Below are 20,469 nucleotides of genomic sequence, written 5' to 3'. Positions count from 1 at the left end.
CTCTGTTGCCCAGGCTAGGATGTCATGGCATCAGCCTAGCTCACAGCAACCTCAAACCCCTGGGCTCAAGCAATCCTCCTGCCTCAGCCTCCCGCGTAGCTGGGACTACAGGCGCATACTATCACACCCGGCTTTTTTTTTTCTATTTTTAGTTGCCCAGCTAATTTCTTTCTATTTTCAGTAGAGACAGGGTCTCACTCTTGCTGAGGCTGGTCTCGAATGCCTGACTTCAAACGATCCTCCCACCTCGGCCTCCCAGTGCTAGGATTACAGGCATGAGCCACCTCACCCCACCTAGAGTTATATTTTTCAAAAATCACTGAGAGACTTGTGCAGATTGTTGCTATTTCACTCAATGCTCAAATTTAAGCATCTGAGGGCCTTTCGATATACTGTGAATAACCTTTCTTACTGGCCATGTTCGCATTTCCACCAGATGTTTTTTCATAAGTAACACCTAATCAGTCCAAGTGTCAAATCAATGGTCAGTCCCATTAGCCAATGCTGTGTACATTTACCATAGGAAACCGGTGGCATTTTTAATCATCATCAGTGGAAGAAAATACTCTTACAATTCAATTTGTTGCATAAGGCCCACATTTTTGTTCTGCACCTCTCTTCTTGAGATGTCAGGATTATGCAAAAAGAGCTGATGCCTTTAATACCCCTGCAGCACCACATCCTGTTTAGGGAGGGAGGCCATGACAGTGTCATGGATTTACAAATGCTTTTCTCCCTGTTCTGATGAGGCAGTGAGCTATTTTTTTAAAAATGTTTGCTAACTGATTTCAAGGTGATCAGCTCAAATGAGCAAAAGGCATGGTGGATTATGATAAGGATTTTAAAAAGTATCTGAAAGTATGGGATACAAGTAGGTGCTCATTAAGTATTTGTTGACTCCTGCATCAACAACTCGAAAACAGTGTGCAATGATGAAAAACCTGTTTTTTTGGCACCTACAGAGCTGGTTTACTTAACTTCCCCAAGCTTCAGTTTCTTCCTTTCTAAAAAGGATAAGAATTCCTCCTGCCTTTTAAGTTTGTTGTGAGGACAAACAAGGCTATAGTCATAATGAAAATACTCATGCCACCTGGCACACATCACAGATATCAGGGTGACAGCTGGTTCCTCTTCCCTTTCACAGACCGATGGGGACTGAAAAACAAAAAAGCATCTCTTGGTGTATTTGTGTTTGTGGTGACAGATTGCCACCTGTGTAGACCTGTCAGCATGTATTAATATATATGTTCCTCAAAAATGGGCATTTGAGGCCAGGCACGGTGGCTCACGCCTGTAATCCTAGCACTCTGGGAGGCCGAGGCGGGTGGATTGTTTGAGGTCAGGAGTTCGAGACCAGCCTGAGCAAGAGCAAGACCCCATCTCTACTAAAAATTAGAAAGAAATTATCTGGACAACTAAAAATATATATATATAGAAAAAATTAGCCAGGCATGGTGGCACATGCCTGCAGTCCCAGCTACTCGGGAGGCTGAGGCAGAAGGATCGCTTGAGCCCAGGAGTTTGAGGTTGCTGTGAGCTAGGCTGACGCCACGGCACTCACTCTAGCCCGGGCAACAAAGCGAGACTCTGTCGCAAAAAAAAAAAAAAAAAAATGGGCATTTGATAAGCACCTGCTCTTTAAATATATACATCCAGAAATGACATCACCAAATTAACTGTCGTTATTCTATAAACAAACAATTTTGGTTCTTTTAACTGATACTGAAAAATCCCTACTTACTTTTCTCATGTTCCTTCCAGTAATTTGCTAGGAGGTAAACCTGTTAATACGAAGGACAAAAAATGTTACTTATAACCAACACCCTCAAAATAATTATCACTTAGAAAACCCAAAACACTCAGTTGAAATTTTCAGAATTCAATTAACCCCACCCAACTACCTCCCAGCTTTGACTCTGCCTAAAGGACTCCACAATTGCTTGAACCCAAACCAGTAAGAAATATTTAAAAAATAATCATTGAAAGTGTTGTGCCACGGTGATGTGTGTTGCTGGCTTACAGTTGTTGGTAGTCGGGAAGAACAACACAGATCCAGCAAAGTAGTGTGTCTTAAACTAGGAGGTAGGAGCTCAGATGATGAAATCACAGGATGTTTGAGTTTGGGAGCTTTATTCTCATCCAAGGCAGTTTGATATCCAAAACACGTGATTTATTCAACAGTGAGGCTCTGTCACTACTCCCCAAACCTCTCTTAAGACACAATTTCCTCATCTATAAAAGGCAAATAAGAACGATTACTTAGTAAGGCCACTGTTAGATATCACCTACGACACCGTAATTGAAAGTGCTTTACAAATTGCAAAGTACTACCTACATATAAGTTACTAGTTTTCATAGGTCCGGCCACTTCCACGTAGGAGGAAAGTGTGGCCTCTAAGGATCAAACGTCTTCTCAAGGCCTTAACAGCTAATGAGGGGCTCAGTTAGGTCCACCCATCGAACTCTGCCCAATTTTAAAAGCCTGGTTCAAGTACCCTTTTTCCTCAGCCTAGCACAGAAAGCCAAAGCCGAAACGTCCCAGGTTCGTATCCCACCCCTGCATCTCAATTATTACGCACTCCCAGGACAGATGCTTGTGCCCTGTGTGTCTCGGCTGCCACCTCGGGGGGAAAAAAGAGGTGGTAACCTCACCTGGCCAGCCCAGGTGCTTAATAATGGCAGTTATCTTCTGTCAGCCCAGTTATCTATCACTCTCTCTCCAGTTTTCGCCCGCGCCGTGGCTGCAACCCAGACCTGCACACTCTGAGGGCTCGCTCTGTGCCAGGCACTGTGCTAATTGCTCTGGCCGAGGGCAGCCCCCTCACCTCAGTGTGACTAGGACAAAGGAGGGTCTCGCAACCCCAGGGCGGGAGTCCCAACTCTGTCAGCCTCCAGCTCAGTAGCCCTCCAGAAGCTCGGCACCCCCTACGCCCCCAGCCCCTCCCTCCTCCTCGGCCGCCACTGACCCCCCAGGCTGGACCCCGGCTGTCCAGCAGTCCCGGCGAGCCCGCGCCGCGCTCCTCCCTGCTCCTGCCGGGCTCGCACACGCAGCGGCTGCACCTTCCAGCCCCGAGGACGCCGCGGCGCCCACGCGCCGGGGGCGGGCCGCGGGGGCGGGGCGGGGCGGGGCGGCCGGCGGTTGGCGCTCGGAACCGGCGCGCGCCTGCCGGACACGTGACCTCCGGGTCCCGCCCCCTCCCGCCCCGCCAGCGCCGGGAGTTGCGCGGGGGCGGGGTCCTGGGGGCCACAACTCACACCTCGCCCTGTCTCCAGACCCTCCCACGCGAGCGCTCGGGCCGGGAACTAGTGGTGGCCCTGTGTGGCAGAGAAGGCAGTTTCGCGTCACCAGCCCACTTGCAGAACTGAGGCCTGTCTGCAGGCACAGGGGGCAGGCCAGGCCGCTTGTCGGCGCTGGGAAGTGTCGGTCCCCTTTTCTATTGGAATGGCAGCTTCCTGAGGGCAGGAACTGTGCCGTCCTGGCGTTCACCGTTGTAACCACTGTGCCCGGAGCACAATGGGCACTCACTGAATTATCTGAATGAATACCTTTCTAACCTCAACTTCGGTCACCCCGCCCCTCCCCAGGGGTCTTATTAAATAATTGAGGGAAGTCGAGGTAGAAGTGGGTGATGAGGGAAAAGAGCACTCAACCTGTAAATCACTGATACAAGCAAGTTAGTCGACCCAACTTGTATTTTTAAGGAGATTGCTAGGTAAACAGTTTGGGGTAAGAGGGGAGCCCAGCAAGGAGGATTCAGTAGGATTCAGAGTCGGGATGATGGTGATCTGGATTTAAGTGGTGGCAGTAGGGATAGAAAGAAGTGGAAATAGAAGTGAGGTAGGTTTTGGAGAATTAAAGAGATTTGCCAATGGATTGAACAGTGAGGGATGGAGAGGGAGAAATGAAGAAGTTCCTGATGCTTGGTAGTGCTGTGTGCTAAGTGGGGAAAACGACCAGAGAAATAGGTTTGCGGTAAGGGAATGAGGTGTTGTGTGGGGGCTTATAATGCAGTGTCAAGTTGTCACCTAGACACATGGATACATGAGTCTGGAGCTCACAGAACAAACATACGCTGAGGGTGTGAATTTGGGACATATAAATATATTTACAGCACTAAGAATGAAAGACATCACTTAAGGTGAAAAGTAACGGGAAAAGAAGAGAGCTCAGGACACAGCCCTGGAGAACGCCAATACATAGAGTTCAAGTGGAAGAGGACTGGCCTATAAAGACAGAGGATTGGCCCGAGAGGTAGGAGGGAAACCAAGAAGAATCCAAGAAAGGACACTATCCCAGGAAGGATGGAATTGTCAGCTATGTCAAATGCCGCTGAGAGAAGAGAGGCGTGGCCTGATATCAGACAAGCTGTGTGTGAACTTGACCAAAGCAGTTTCAGTAGAGTGAGGGGACAGATGGAGACACGAAGAGAAGCAGTGGTGGAGGCAGTATGTGTAGACAAGACGTTGTGGGGGTGCAATAACACAGTGGCAGGGAATAGAGGAGGTGAGGCCAAGGTATTTATTCCTATACCAAGGAGATAGAAAAGCATGTTTGTGTTGCTACTTGGAATGGCCCAGTAGAGAGTGAGAAATCAATGATCCCAGAGAGAGGGACAGTGACTCATAGAGGGAAGAACCTGAAAAGAGAGGAATGTATGAGGTCCATGTGTGGAATACCTCTGCTGCAGCATGAGACCCAGGCCCAAGAGGTCCAAAGCAGAAGGTACAGCCACACTGTTCCAGGGTGCCTACTGTTGCTTAGCAACCTGTGTTTAATAAGATGTTTCAACTGAATTCCTAATTAACAGCCATTTCAACTTAGGCTAACAGTTCCTGTCACCAGAGTTCCTACTCTGCTTCTTTCCCTCCCCCAAAGTCTTTCCCACTATGAAATTGGCAGCTCAGGCTTCTACTTCCTTGTACCATTGATGATATACCCACTGAGATATAAAAAATAATACATCACAGAGAAGATGAATTCAATCTTAAAGGGACAATGCCAACAATTACAGGATTTAGATCTCCAGTTCAGGGCTCTTCTCTCAGCTCCCACAGCCTTTTTGCCCTCTTCTCCGCTGTCTCACAGGCAACTACAGCTAAGTAGAACTCTTCATTCCCTCCATTCAGCCACCCAAACTCATTCATTCCTTAACAGTTTTTACCATTACAGAACATGGTGCCACCATCCACTCATCTGAAGTTTACCTCAGAGGCATTCAGGACTCCTTCCTCTTCCAAAGCCACCCCAAACAATTAGTTACCGCCTCCCAAATCCTTCCACTTTTCTGCATGTCCTCTGACTCTAAGCCACCATCATCCTTCACCTAGATCATTGGGAGAATCTTCTAACTGATCTCCCTGCTTGTCTCTTGACCCGCCTCCAATCCATTCTCCACACAGCAGCCAGAGAATGATCTTTTAATACATCAAATCAATTCATTCCCCTGCTTAAAACCTCCAACGGTTCCCCAATACATTCTCCTGCTAACTGCAGCTATTCTCTACAGCACTCCCTAAATTCTGCCTGGAATGCCCTTTCCCCAACAACCTCTATCTCCTAAATGGCTTCTCCTGCAAATCAAGGTGAGTTTCCTACTTAGCAGGACTTTCCCCCATTCTCTATCCAGGAGCTCCCTTCCTTGTTCTCCATTACTGCAGCCTGTTAAAGTCCTCAGTTGGAAGATGTTTGTTAATTAAATCCTCACTGGCTCCCTGCAGGAGGCAGTAATCTCCATGGGAGCAGAGATGTTCCCTTGTGTTTCCCCAGAGTCCAGCACAGTGCCTGGCACCCAGTAGGTACCAAATAAATACTTGATGAGTAAGATAATTTTTCACTAGCAGATTCTCTGCCTATGAAATTCATGGTTATGCTTTTAAAATATTAATAAAAGATTAAGCAACTCATAAAGGTTATTATTCTTGGCTGGTTGCTGCCATCCTAGTGTCTATTTATTTATTTATTATTTTTGGAGACAGAGTCTCGCTCTGTCACCCCTGCTAGAGTGCAGTGGCATCACATAACTCACTGCAACCTCAAACTCCTGGGCTCAAGGGATCTTCCTGCCTCAGCCTCCCAGGGTTCTAGGATTATAGGTGTGAGCCACCACGCCTATCCAATCCCAGTGTCTAATAGGATGTTAATATTAATAACTACCATTTACTGTGCCCAGTGTTGCATATTATTTTCTCTAATTTTCACAACAATCAAATGAGGTAGTCCTGTTATTCCCTTTTTAGGGATTAAAACCTAAACCCCATCTACTTATCCTGCTTGATATAGAATCTTAAGTTGTTTCTTGTGTTTTTGTTGTTGTTGTTGTTTGTTTGTTTGTTTTTTAGAGATAGGGTCTCACTCCTTCTCAGGTTGGTCTCCAACTCCTGAGCTCAAGAGATCCTCCTGCCTCAGCCTCCGAGAGTGCTAGGATTATAGGCATGAGCCACCTTGACCAGCCTTAGAATCTTAAGTTGTTTATTGCACTCTGAAATCATAGAATTTTTCAAACTGAATGAGATTAATTTAATCCAACTGGCTTCATGAGGAAGGTGTCCCCAGAGAAGGAAAGCCTCCTTTTGGAGGAACTGGGCCTGGAATGCTGTTAATGGTATGCATAAATAAATAAATACCTAAGAGTTCACAATGGTCAGAATAGCAAACTACCAGATCCAGTGTTCTGCCTTCAGGAAGCAGCTTGTTGCACTCCTTGAAGTATTTCCAGTTCTTTGGCCAGTGAGCAACTACACTATGCTATGCTCTGTTTTCAGCTCTGGAAATACAGTAGAGAACAACACAAAGTCCCTGCCCTTGTGCGACTTACATTCTAGTGGTGAGAGATAGACAATAAACAAGGAAACAACTGAACAAGATAATTCCAGACAGAAACAAATGCTATGAAGGACTGTAAAATGAGTGAAGGGAAACAGAGTGAGGGGAGGGAGCAGCTATTTTAGATAAGAAGATCCCTGAGGAGGTGACTTTGAGCTGAAATCTGAAAAATGAAGAGGCAGCCGTGAAAAGAGCTGTGGAAAGACTGGATGGGCAAGTACAAAGTCCACACAGATGGACCAGCAAGTGCAAAGGCCCTGTGGCTAACTCAAGCTTGGTACTCAGAAACAGGAAGAAGGGGAGAGTGGATGGATACAGTGAAAGATGGGTAGGATAGTACAAGAAGAGATTGGAGAGAAAGTTGGGGCCAGGTCATTCAGAGTCTTGTGGGTAGAGCCTTTGGATTTTATTCTGAGCTCAAGGGGAAGCCATTATGAGTTTTAAGCAAGGGAATGACCATGATCTGGTTGATGAATGTAAAAGATCACCTGTGTGGATTAAAGAAGGTGAAGATTCAAACAGGGAAACCAGTTGAAGGGCTGCTTCAGTGGCCAGTGGCTTCTATTAGGCTGGTAGTGGTAGACGGATACAAAATATATTTTGGACGTAGAAAAATAAACACTTGTGGACAGTGTAGAGATAGGGGTTTAGGGTAGGAGGGGTGGAAGAAAGACATTAAGAAAACTTTCACATTTATGTGGAGGACCTCAAATTTAGGAATATGTTTTACATATATTCAGCATCCACTTATTACATTTAGATTCTCAATTAATTAATTGGGACACAGCATAGCATAAGGAAAAATTTTTGCCCCAATTTTTTTTTTATTTCAGCATATTATGGGGGTACAGATGTTTAGGTTACGTATGTTGCCCTTGCCCTCCCCTCCCCCCCAAGGCCAAGTTTCAAATATATCCATCCTTCGGGTGGTTGACCAAATTTTAAAATCCAATCCTGAGTGATCTTGGAAAGTGTCTAAACCAGAGGAGTCACCATTTCTGTTTCTTTAAAATGGTGAGCGAGGGGCTCACACCTGTAATCCTAGCGCTTTGGGAGGCTAAGGCAGGAGGATCGCTTGAGGCCAGGATTTAGAGACAAGCAGAAGCAAGAGTGAGACCCTGTCTCTACAAAAAATAGAAAAATTAGCTGGGTGTGGTAGTATTCCCAGCTACTTGGGAGGCTGAGGCAGGAGGATCACTTGAGCCCAGGAGTTTGAGGTTGCAGTGAGCTGTGATGACGACACTACATTCTAGCCTGGGCGACAGAGCAAGACTCCAGACTCTGTCTCAAACAAATAAACAAAATGGTGATTGGATGTGTAAGAATTGGAGAAGATGTTTGTAAAGTTGCACAATAGCACCTAGAACTCAGAGCATCTGAAGAGGTTGTGGGAAATCCAAATGGGATGAGTCAGAGCACCTCGTATTCGAAGTTTTACTTATGAGCTAGTGATGAAGCCAAGTGTTGCAGGATTTTGATTGGGAGGGATATTTATAGCATTGGGCATAAAAGTATTCCAGTTTCTGCCTGAATTAGAAATGAGTCCCCTCTGCAAGGTATTCTGGCACAAGGGCACCTTAAATTCTAATTGGAAAGAATGCCAGATTGTTCCTGGCCCTGAAACTGACTATCGTAGGTGCTCAATAATCATTTAATGAAGAATAGGATCGGGGTGAGGGGTAGGAATTGGCGTGATTAGAACAGTCAGAGCAAGGAGTGCCAGGTCCAGCGCCCTTGGAATTTCCACGTCGCTATGGTAACGCCCTCCTTGCGCACCAACGGAAGAACTACAAGTCCCACAACCGCTCGCGGCTTCCCCGCCCCCGGGGGAGGAGTGGCGCGGGTGGGCACGGAACCGGCTTTTCCTCCTTCCTGCAGCGTGATTGGCCCGTGGTTCAGCGAGACGGCCAATGAGCGCGCTCCGAGAGAGCAGCGGGGCCAATATGGCTTCCAGCACCTGGTGACGGTTGGAGGAATTGAGTTAGGTCTCATGGAGAAGCCCCGGGGTATTGAGGTGAGAGGGAGAGGACTTAGCGCAACTGGGAAAGGGCACCCCGAGATCTTCGCTCGGTGGGCCCTTCTTTAGGCCTTTTAGCGACGCTTTGAGGGTGGAGGGTGGAAGGATGGATAAACTGAGGTACTTTTTGCTCCCCGACTGTTGGGATCCACGCTCGGCGAAGGGTTCAGGGAGGAACAGCCTCCCAGGCTTGGGGGAAGGGGAACTGGGTTCAGGATCAGAGCTCCTGAATTTTCTTTGTGCTTGTATCTCGTGGTCGGGTTCTTTAGAGCTTGTGAGGCCTGTTACGTCAGGTGGGAACTGAAGGGAGATTAAAGTTTAGTGAACGTTACTCCGCGCCTGGAACGTTCACGTGCAGTATACTCACAGCAATCCTGTGTTATTGTTTCATCTTTATGGTGGAAGCAGCTGAGGCTTAGAGAGGTGGTGCAAGTCCCCAGGAGTTCATGCCGCTGGAAAGTGAAGAATACAGGCACTAAGACTGTCAGCTCCTAAAACCTACCCACTCTTTAATCATTTGGCTTCTGGACACCTTATATTTTTGTTTTGTTTTTAGAGATAGGATCTCACTATGTTGCCCAGGCTGGAGTGCAGCACCTATTCACAGGCGTTATCATAGCTCACTACAGCCTCCAACTCCTGGGCTCAAGCGATCCTCTCACCTTAGCCTCCCAAGTAGCCAGTACTACAGGCGCCCACCACCTAGCCCAGCAAGAGCACCTTACATTTGAACTTCGTTTCCTTTCTAGCATATTTTCATGTGTAGTTGCAAATATAAAGTGGAATCGCTCAATAACTTCACAAGGGTAAAGGAAAATAATATTATGGAGAATAAGAATAATAGCTTACATTTTTAGAGCTGTTACTAACTGCTCTAAATAGAACAAGGCTTTGTATATCTTAGCTTAAACTTCATAACAGTCCTCTAAAGAAGGCTTTTTATTATCTCCCTTGTATTGATGAAGAAACTGAAGGCAGCAAGGTTAAATATCTTGCACAAAAATCACACAGTTAGTAAGTGGTAGAACCAGGATTCAAACCCAGGCATATCTGATTTGAGAGCCTATGCTTCTTTTTTCTTTTCTTTTTTTTTTTGTTTGAGACAGAGTCTAATTCTGTCGCCTTGGCTAGAGTGCAGTGGCATCATCATAACTCACTGCAACCTCAAACTCCTGGGCTCAAATGATCCTCCTGCCTCAGCCTGCTGGGTAGCTGGGACTACAGGCACATTCCATCACACCTGGCTAGGTTTTCTATTTTTTTTGTAGAGATGGCATCTCACTTCTGCTCAGGCTGATCTCAAACTTCTGACCTCAAGGATCCTCCCACCTCGGCCTCCCACAGTGCTAGGATTACCGGCATGAGCCACTGTGCTCAGCCCCTGTGCTTTCATTTAGTAAAAATTGCCAATATTTATTGAGTACTTACTATGTACAAGTCATTGTTCTGAGTGCTTTATCTGTATTTTCTCTTACTTCTTCCCCAAAGCCTATTAAATAGGTAGTATTATCCTCATTTTATAGGTATGGAAACTGAGGCACAAAGAGATTGACTTGCTGCAAGTCATTCAGCTAGTAAGCACTAGAGATGGTATTGAGCCCTGACCCAGAGCCCACATTCTTCACCTTGCTTCACACCTTTCCTATTACATGCTAGGTGGATTCATATACAGCATCTCATTTGCATCACGTATCCCGTGAGCCAAATATTTTTCTTATAGGTGAGCAAATTGAAGCCCACAGAGGTTAAATGACTTGTCCAAGGACCCATAGCTAGTTAGGATCAGAGCTAAATCCAAATCTGTGGTACCTACCACAATGCCACAGCTATCTGTGTGTCATCTGCCTCTCAAATCTTCCTTGGAGCAATCTGGGTCCCAAATTAACTTTTCTGACTTAAATTGTTTTAGAGTTGAGATTATTTTGATGTACATATACTGAACAGGGAAGAATGAGTTTCTAATATACATCTTCTACCTCAGAAAGTCTTTGTGAGTTACCTTACTTAGGAAAGATATTTCACAGTATTGTACAGTATCCTATTTGAATCATCCTTTTTAAATCCACAGAGGAGCCTTATGAATTCCTAACACATATTTTCCATCTTGTTAAGCTATTCGGTTGAGTTGTGGTGGAGAAATATTGTATAAACAGGAATAATGATCCTACTGTTCACAAAAGTGGTATTTGTTTTTTTGTTGTTGTTTTTTGTTTTGGTTTTTGAGACAGAGTCTCATTCTGTTGCCCAGGCTACAGTGCTGTGGCATCAGCCTCGCTCACAGCAACCTCAAACTCCTGGGCTCAAGCAATCCTACTGCCTCAGCCTCCCGAGTAGCTGGGACTACAGGCGTGCACCACCATGCCCTGCCAATTTTTTCTATATATTTTTAGTTGTCTGATTAATTTCTTTCTATTTTTAGTAGAGACGGGGTCTTGCTCTTGTTCAGGCTGGTCTTGAACTCCTAAACTCAAACAATCCACCCACCTCGGCCTCCCAGAGTGCCAGGATTACAGGCGTGAGCCACCGTGCCCGGCCACAAAAGGAGTATTTGGAAGGTTCCCAAAAGTGTGAGGGGGCTGATGGCAGGTCTGCAGCTTCTCTCCTCATACACTAAAGCCAATCATGATTCCTTCTGCTTTGTTTGTGTCATCTTTCCACTAGGAGACCTGGTCCTCAGAACCAATGGAGGAAGAAGAGGAAGATGATGACTTGGAGCTGTTTGGTGGCTATGATAGTTTCCGGAGTTATAACAGCAGTGTGGTTAGTGAGAGCAGCTCCTATCTGGAGGAATCAAGTGAAGCAGAAAATGAGGATCGGGAAGCTGGGGAGCTGCCCACCTCCCCGCTGCATTTGCTTGGCCCTGGGACTCCTCGCTCCTTGGATGGCAGTGGTTCTGAGCCAGGTGCCTTCAGAGTGTCCCCTGAAGATCAAGAGGGGTCAGGAGATTATAGAGGAAGAGGGGGATAGATACAGGCCATGTGGCAGAGCTGTCCAGATGTAAAAGACTTTGTTCTGATGTCTAAGGGATCAGATGTCTAAGGACCTATAAGGGAGACAGAAGGACCCCAAGTAGCCACAAGCATCATTTCCTCTGCTGCAGTCCGATTTCAAATTGTGATTTCATTCATTCTTTCATACAACTAATGTTTATTCAGCACATTTTAGATGCCACTCAGTCACATGATGCTGCTTTTACATCTGTGAGAGTAGGCTGTGGCTTTCTAAGCCTGGATGTTGAGAAGGTAGGAAACCTAGCTGGGCATGGTGGCACATGCCTGTAGTCCTAGCTACTTTGGAGGCTGACGCAGGAGGATCTCTTGAGCTCAGGAGTTTGAGGCTGCAGTGAGCTATGATGACGTCACTGCACTCCAGCCTGGGTGACAGCAAAACCCTGTCTCAAAAGACAAAACAAACATTAGAAGAAGATAAGAAATCTAAAGTGTGTTGTGGTTACTTTTTGAGAAGGGCCAAGAAATAGCTTGTGGGTTGGAAGTGGTACAGGGGAGAGAATATAGGATAAAGACCCTGGGTAGGAGGATTGGGGTGGGGGTCGGCAGATAAGAATTCCCATGGATCATCTGGAAGCCAGTTGGCTTCAGAAACGTGATGCTTCGACAGCTGCTGGACCCCTGCGTCAGGGTCTCCAGTGTGTAGGCTGCCTGTGAAGAGAGGCAGGCTAGATGGTCTGTGGTGACACTGCCATCCCTTGGATCCTAAACTCCTCTTCGGAAGAGTAATAACTCTTTGCAGTTGAATCTTATTTCCTTTCTATTCATCTTGTCTTTTTTTCCTCTCTCCCCTTTCTTTTATTTTTTTCCTTCTGTCTTCTTCTAAGCCTTCTCTTAGAATCTTAGAACTTTAAAACTAAAAGAAGCCGGGCACAGTGGCTCACACCTGTAATCCTAGCATGCTGGGAGGCTGAGGCAGGAGGATCACTTGAGCTCAGGAGTTCGAGACCAGCCTGAGCAAGAGTGAAACTCCATGTATACCAAAAAGAAAGGGAAAAAAATCCCCAGCCGGGCGTGGTGGCGCATGCCTGTAGTCTCAGCTTCTCGGGAGGCTGAGGCAAGAGGATCACTTGAGCCCAGGAGTTGGAGGTGGCAGTGAGCTATAGTGACGCCACTGCACTCTACCCAGGGTGGCAGAGTGAGACTCTGTCTCAACAAGAACAAGGCAACAAAAATAAAATTAAAAACCTCAAAGTAACCATTAGAGACCACCACCCTGGCTGCACAGTAGAATCACCTGGGGAGCCTTTAACAGACTGCAGGTGCCAGTGTCCCACTGCAGATCAATTCATTAGAATCTCAGCCTTGGGCATTTTTAAACGCTCCCCACATGTGAGCATTCTAATGTGAAGTCAGTGTTGAAAAACTGCTCTAGTTCTGTCTCATTCCTATACAGACGAGAAAAGAGAGCCACAGAGGTGAAGTGACTTTGGTACTTTTTCTTCCTATAAATTTTTTTCTCATTTTCCTTTGGCAAACTTTCCAGCACTCGCCTGTTTCCCCAGTCATCCTCATGGACTTTCCTCAAAAAACAGAGCCTGTTTCCGTGGCTCTGTTGACACATACAGGCAAGGGAGGCCAAGCAGCAGAGCTTAGGCCAGGTAGAGTCAGATGGACGCACCAGTAGCTCCTCCTGCTCCCTTTATTCCAATTCTGTCAGCCTTAGTGGGGGCTGGGCTCACCTGGTTAGTGCAGTGTCCCAGGTTTTGAAGGACTCATCATTTTGTTTGCTTTGAAGTGGCTGTATCAGATAACTCACATGCTAAGTTCTCTTCCCAGCTGTCTGTGAGATGTGTGGTATCGTGGGCACAAGGGAAGCCTTCTTCTCCAAGACCAAGAGGTTCTGCAGCGTGTCCTGCTCCAGGAGCTACTCCTCCAACTCCAAGAAAGCCAGTATCTTGGCTAGATTACAGGTGAGCGGCAGCCACTTGGATCCTCCCTGGGTCCCTGAGTGCTGAGACGGGAACCACCAACTGACTGAAGACAGGGCCAAGAGGGCTTGGTAAGCTCTTTGCTTCTGGCCATCTGAGGTTGTAAGTTTCCTGGTATTTATTATGCTCTCAAATTTCAGAAGGCAGAGCAATCCACTTCTGCAGCTTGTTAAATTATAGATTCCTGGAGCTACCCTCCTCCCCCAGAGTCTGATGTATTTAGTAAGTTTTAAACAACCACCCTGGGGGAGTCTGACACCCTTGATCTTCACCCCCACTTTTATAAATGCTTTGAAAGGAAGCTGGGAAACAGGCACAGGGTTCACCAGCCACGGTGGCTTTAGGAAGTCCATGCCTTGTCTCTGACTTGATGTCTCACGCCTATAATCCTCTGGGAAGCCAAGGGGGAAGGATCACTTCAGGCCAAGAGTTCAAGACCATCCTGGGCAACATAGATCCCCATCTTTACAAAAATAAAAAACAAATAAATTAGCCAGGCTGTGGTGGTGTGCAATTGCAGTCCTAGGTACTCAGGAGGCTGAGAAGGGAGGATCACTTAAGCCCAGGAGTTTAAGTTGCAATGAACTGTGATCATGCCACTGTACTCTAACCTGGGCAACAGAGTGAGACCTTGTCTCAAAAAAAAAATTCCTATTTTGAAGACTCAAAGCTTTTAGTAACTTACTTAAAGGTATACAACTAAAAATGGTAGAACCAGGATTTGACCCCACATCTGTCTGGGATTTAAACCCAAATTTCTGGCCTTTCCTTTTGGGGAGGACCCCCTTCGGGCACCTGATGAAAGCCATGGACCCTCTCTACAGAACATTCATGCACGTACAAAATGTTGCCTCCGAGGTCAGAGAGTTTCTGGCCCCTCTGAAGCCCATTCTTTGCTGTGGATCTTCAGGAGCACTGGAGGAAGGAGACGATGAAACTTGAATCTTTCAGGGAGTGAAGGCTTAAAAGATAGAATGTGTCCCTTCCTGCAGCCTGTTGACCCTCCCACCCTTCCCCCACAACCTCCCTCTGAGCTAAGCGTTACTATTATCACCATTCTGTTTTGCATATGAAGAAACTCAAGAGAAGTTAAGTAACTGGACCAAGACCAGGATTTCAACCTTGGCAGTCCAAATCCAGGGCTGTGTTCTTCACCAGTAGTCTACATTCTCCTCTTCTTCCCTCCAGGGGAAACCACCTACCAAGAAAGCCAAAGTTCTGCACAAGGCGGCCTGGTCTGCCAAAATTGGAGCCTTCCTCCACTCACAGGGGACAGGACAGTTAGCAGATGGGACACCAACAGGACAAGATGGTAAGACAGCAGAGGACTGGTGCTTAGGAAGCCATTAGAGCCAGGGTGGGGGCCAAGCCTGGAGTGGGCTTCACTAGGAGTGAGCACTGGGAAAGGTGGGCAGCGAGGAGGGCCTGACCCAGGCTTACTGTGATTTGCAGCTGCCTCACCTGTTGGTCATTGTGGAAGTTACCCCAGAAACTTCTCTGGACCACCCTTAAATTGCCAGGACACCTACCCTTGATAAAGCCAAAAATTAATTAGCTGCTTTTGTTTCTCTTTGTATTTCTCTCTCTGGCTTCTGGTTCCCGGGGACAGTGAGGCCCAAGTCTGGTTTGAAGGGGGATGTGCAGAGGGATGGTGGGATAAGAAAGGAACCTTTCCCTCTCTTTTTCTGAGTGTGTAGCAACTTCTGAGCAAATTAAATGCAAGCACAAAGCAACTCTGCTATAGTTGGTCCGAGCTTCTGACTGAAATTGAGCTTAGCAGCCAGGAGGGGTGTAGCCGTGTGCCGCTGCCCCCCCACCCAGGGTCATTTAGATTGAGTGTGGCCAATCAGATTGGGGGAGGCCTGAGGAATTTAAGCCCAGGGACACTGAATTTTTCTCTTTATCTGGGGCAAGAAGGGTGAGAATTTTCCCTTTGAATATTCCTCTACTCCTGAGAGTCTTGGCCTTTGGATTCAGTCCTCACCTGTTCTGATGGCCACTGGTGGGGCAGGTATGGGTTTTAGAGAGGGCCTGCTGGGGAGGGGGAGGAACCTACATCTGCAGGCCCCACAGGGTTCTCAGGTCCCAGGTCCCCAGAGTTGGCTGCTGCCAGTCTTGACTCTTCCTCCTGCTCTGCAGCTCTGGTCTTGGGCTTCGACTGGGGGAAGTTCCTGAAGGATCACAGTTACAAGGCTGCTCCTGTCAGCTGTTTCAAACATGTGAGTGCCCTGGCGCTGAGGGAGGGAGGCCTGGGCGCCACGTCAGTGTTCCCTACCTGCTTCACCAGGCTGGACCGTGGCACTGGGAGAGAGCAGTAGTGAGGTCTGGGCGGGAGAAGCCCAGCTTTGCCACTGGCTCCATCTTTACCTTTGTGTCTGTCCACTTCTCAAAAACTCCTCCCGCAAACAATTACTGAGGGCTTCTAGCACTGTGCTCAACTGTGCCTCCTCTGAGGTCCCTCAGAGTTTATTCATGTAATGGAATTTTGTGCCAGTTGCTAAGGGCCTTTCCAACTCTGAAACCCTTCTCTCCTTACACCCGCATTTTTAGTGTTTTCTCATGGAAAGTGTGGTACTTCTGTACTGGCCTGGACCCCTCGGTCCCCAGGAGGCAGATGTAGGTTCCTCTTGGAGCCCACTCCTGCGAAGGGCTCCCTGATGCCTATTATTGAGAAACCAGAAAGAAGAGCAAGTTCCTGGCAGGCTGGGCTTAAGTGCAAGAACTTAATATTCAGCAGCTGTAGCCTGCAGACAAGCCTGCGAAGCCAATAGCGGTGCTTGTGTTTTAGCTTTCAAACCAATGTCCCAAACCCCAGGAAATCCGGAAGGAGGTTTAGTCTTGGAGTCTTCCAATCAGAGTTAAGCCTCTGCCTGGCCTCCTTTCTGAACTGCCAGTGAACTCTGGGGAGTGCCCTGAACAAGGACAAGCTGGTTCTTGACGCAGCTAACTTTCTTACTCCTGAGTTGCTAACGAAAGGACACATCTTTCCTCCTGGAGAAAACCTCTTTTTTGCCTGGAATTCTCTAGCAGTCTCAGCACTTTCATTTCAGGGGCGTTATCTCATACTTCCATGTAACACACACGATTCAATACGCCCCGTAAAACACCTGCCCCTGTGTGACTGGCCTAGAATAGCCAACTATTTCCAGGTTTTATGAAGAGCCAATCTCTGTGACCAGGGAGATGGAATGGGAATGAAAAAAGGTGAATTTCCTTAAAGGAGAGTCAAGATACTATCGGTAGCAAAGCGAGGATTAAGTATCGGGAAGGCAACCAAAAGCAGTCCCGCGCTATCATGGGGCATTTTAATAGGAGAGGTGGAGAAAGAACGTGCAGGTGGATGGCTCTGCATAAATGAGGGCTTATAATACTCGTGCCCGGGTTTGAGTGACAATTGAAGGAGATAATATTTGATTTGTGCTTAGAACAGTACCTGGCAAGTGGTGAGCACTACAAAGTGTTACTATTGCGTGGCTGGCACAGGGACAAAGGTGTAATGTGCCCAAGATGACAGAGCTAGGAGCTAGTCCTATAAAGATGAGAACTCAGGTCTGTCTGACTCTGGATCTCCAACCATTTCCCTGCCTCTCCACTCCCATCCCCCGGCTCAGCTCTAAGGACAGCAGGCCCCATCTCTTCGTCCCTGGTGCTGTGCCTGGCTTTCTGCACACAACGGGTGATGTGGAAAGTTGAGGTACAAAGAAGGACTTGATGACTCGGGCCATGAGGCAGGCACTGTCCCCTGCCAGCCCAGGAAGCCGCTCTCCCTCTTGAACACAACACTCTCATCGCCACACAGGTCCCACTCTATGACCAGTGGGAGGATGTGATGAAGGGGATGAAGGTGGAGGTGCTCAACAGTGACGCCGTGCTCCCCAGCCGGGTGTACTGGATTGCCTCTGTCATTCAGGCGGCAGGTGGGTGTTCTTCTGGCTAAGGCGGGGTCAGGGATGTGTCTAGAGGGTGACATCTCTAGATGGATGGGCAGTGTCGTATGCAGAAATTGGCTTCATAAAACAAACAAAACCCCCACCCATTGGTGTTTCTGCTCCCTTTTTAGGATTCTTCCACTGTACAGGGGAGCACGGAGCCTGGCAGGCTTGGAAATTCCAATTTCTTAAGTTTATTCCTGGCATGATCAGGCTGTAGAAAATGAACTCTTAGCACCATGCCATAATGCTTTCCAAATATTCCTAAGTGGCATAATTTGTTTGGGCTATGACTATTACGGACAGCAGGGACCCACCTGCCTGGAGTAAGTTCTTGGAATAGGCACCAGGAACCAGTTTAGGCTTGAGAAAGGCCTAAGAACATGCTGTTCCTCATCCCACCCTCCCTCACAGTGCCCTTTTCCTGCCTTTCAGGGTACCGGGTTCTGCTCCGGTATGAAGGCTTTGAAAATGATGCCAGCCATGACTTCTGGTGCAACCTGGGAACCGTGGATGTCCACCCCATCGGCTGGTGTGCCATCAACAGCAAGATCCTAGTGCCCCCTCGGAGTGAGTTGATGAGAACATTCTCTGTCCTGGTTCCTATAGGGCAGGAACCTTGGTAGAGGAAGAGTCCTTTGCCTTGTTAGAACAGAACCCACTTTTCCCCTTGCTTCCTGCCCTGCCTGTCCCAGAGGGCCTGGGGCACATCCAAGTTGTCGAGCCTGGTTTTATAAAACGAAGTCATTGCTGGGCTGAAGAAGCAGAAGTAACTTGTTCCAACCTTGTGCTGGTCTCTGGGTCGGCTCTGGCGCCCCCTGTCGGGGTGTGTGTCAGTGTGTATAACCGGGATTCTGCTGCTGTCTCCACAGCTATCCATGCCAAGTTCACCGACTGGAAGGGCTACCTCATGAAACGGTTGGTGGGCTCCAGGACGCTTCCCGTGGATTTCCACATCAAGGTCTGGCAGTGAGTCCTTTGGGTCTCCTAACTGACCCCCCTCCCATCTCCCAGTTTTGTCCATCCTTCATGTTACTCGTCGGAGTATTTTGTCTAAGATTCCCTTGCCAGACGCTCTTCAGTGGCTCCACGTTTCTCAAGGATGGAGTCAAACCCATCTGCCCTCCCAGCCCAAAGTCAGTCGCCTCCCCACCTCGACTCTGCTCCAGCCACATTGATCATGTTGCTCTGTCTGCCTTTTGCTCTTCCAGATGCTTACCTTTGCTCATAGCATTTTTTAGGATTGTTCACTCAATAGATTTTATTAAGTATTTATTGTATACAAGGCACTTTGGGAGTACAAAGAATACAGATGCTGCCATCCAGGAATCTCCTGTCTGGCAGAGGAAATCAAAGTCATGCACATAATTATAAGCCTTGGTTCTGAACCAGGGAAACATCTGTGTAGCATTTAACTTTTTTTTTTTTTTTTTTAATTTCAGCATATTATGGGATACAGATGTTTAGGTTACGTGTGTTGCCCTTGGTTCCCCCCCGACAAGTCCGTGTTTCAAATATGTCCATCCTTCGGGTACATTTAACTTTCTTTTTAAAAACTATTTAGTCCCATAGGAGCTGAGTTAAATAAAAAACTTTAAATTAAAAAGTCATATATGCACATGGTAAAAAAATCAAAGTGATCAAAAGGTTATATAGCGAAGACTCTCTCTCCCACCTCTGTGTGCCGGGCCTCTCGTCGTGGGGCTCCCACATACAGGTGCCTGGGCTGCATCTGAGGTCTCCTGAACCAGGTGCTCAGAGGTGGTGTTCCCATGTTGCCCTGGGTAAGCCCTGCAGCGTGTGCAGGGTCATGCAGCGCAAGTGCTGCTGGGACACGCAATGCAAGTGGCCTTCTGGCCTCAGAGGAGGAGCAGATACCAAGGAAGGCTTTGTGGAGAAAATTTTACATTGATCTGTAAGGCATGGGTGGTATGTAAGCCAACAGTGGAAAATAAAGATCGAACCTCACCCACAGCACTGGACGCCACATGAAAAGGTTGCACATCGTGGGCCTTTGCTAATGGAGAGTTGGCCTTCAGCAAGGAATGGTTCAGAGCACCTCAAAGAGCATTCTCCCTGACTTTTCCCCCAAAAGAGAAATGATTTCTCCCCTATTTGAACTTATTGGATACTGATTTGCTATTTCTCTCTCTGTTGTTAACTGTCTTTTCATGTTCTCCATATTCTTACTCAAGCAAAACTAAGCTTTTCCCACAGTGCCTTGCACAGTTGACAGATTTGGTGATCGGAGGCGATTGTTCACTCTTTCTCAGCCAGCCCTTGTCTTAGGATGAGGCAGATGATGGCGGGTGGTACAGACCACTAGGGGTAACAAGGTGGCCTCTTTTTTTCTTTACATTAAAAGCATGATTCCGGGCAGAGGGCAGTGATCCATGTGAATAGTCAGCAAGCATGCGCTGACTTTTACGTAGCCAATCCTGCAGGGCATGCTAGAGGGGGTACAAAAGCTCCAGCCCCTGACTGGGACAAGAAGATGACACTAGGGAGAGAATGGGAAGGCACTGTTAGACCAGTTGTGAGTATAGGGGTTCCAGAGAGGCCTCTTGGGGAGCTGATCCTTTGGCGGTCACTGCCTTGAGGAGAAGGGACTTGGTGCACTGTATACTTTGATGTGGAGACCACAGCTTAGATGGGGCAAGGCCTTTCCCTTGGGAAGCACTCCCGGTTGCTGACTTGCTGGCCCCTCTAGAGATTGGGGCTGAGGAGGATAGAAGGGGGTGGGTCTATGGAGAAAGCTCCA

At 47.5% G+C, this 20,469-nt stretch overlaps 1 protein-coding gene across 1 annotated transcript in view; it reads left to right on the top strand.

Moving 5' to 3' along the window:
• The first annotated feature begins 8,822 nt into the window (after nt 1–8,822).
• The window catches only part of L3MBTL2 (l(3)mbt-like 2 (Drosophila)), an 18,622-nt gene continuing 6,975 nt past the window's right edge, over nt 8,823–20,469 (top strand). The window contains exons 1-7 of the mRNA XM_012638116.1: nt 8,823–8,837; nt 13,628–13,761; nt 14,968–15,091; nt 15,919–15,998; nt 17,579–17,696; nt 18,144–18,278; nt 18,581–18,669. Coding sequence (XP_012493570.1) covers nt 13,639–13,761; nt 14,968–15,091; nt 15,919–15,998; nt 17,579–17,696; nt 18,144–18,278; nt 18,581–18,669 — 669 coding nt within the window. The 5' untranslated portion in view covers nt 8,823–8,837; nt 13,628–13,638. The remainder of the gene's footprint in view (nt 8,838–13,627; nt 13,762–14,967; nt 15,092–15,918; nt 15,999–17,578; nt 17,697–18,143; nt 18,279–18,580; nt 18,670–20,469) is intronic.

The sequence above is a fragment of the Propithecus coquereli genome, unplaced genomic scaffold, assembly GCF_000956105.1.
Source record: "Propithecus coquereli isolate 6110/MARCELLA unplaced genomic scaffold, Pcoq_1.0 Scaffold126, whole genome shotgun sequence".
In the NCBI taxonomy this organism is placed as follows: domain Eukaryota; kingdom Metazoa; phylum Chordata; class Mammalia; order Primates; family Indriidae; genus Propithecus; species Propithecus coquereli.
This window is presented reverse-complemented; position numbering and strand designations above follow the sequence as displayed.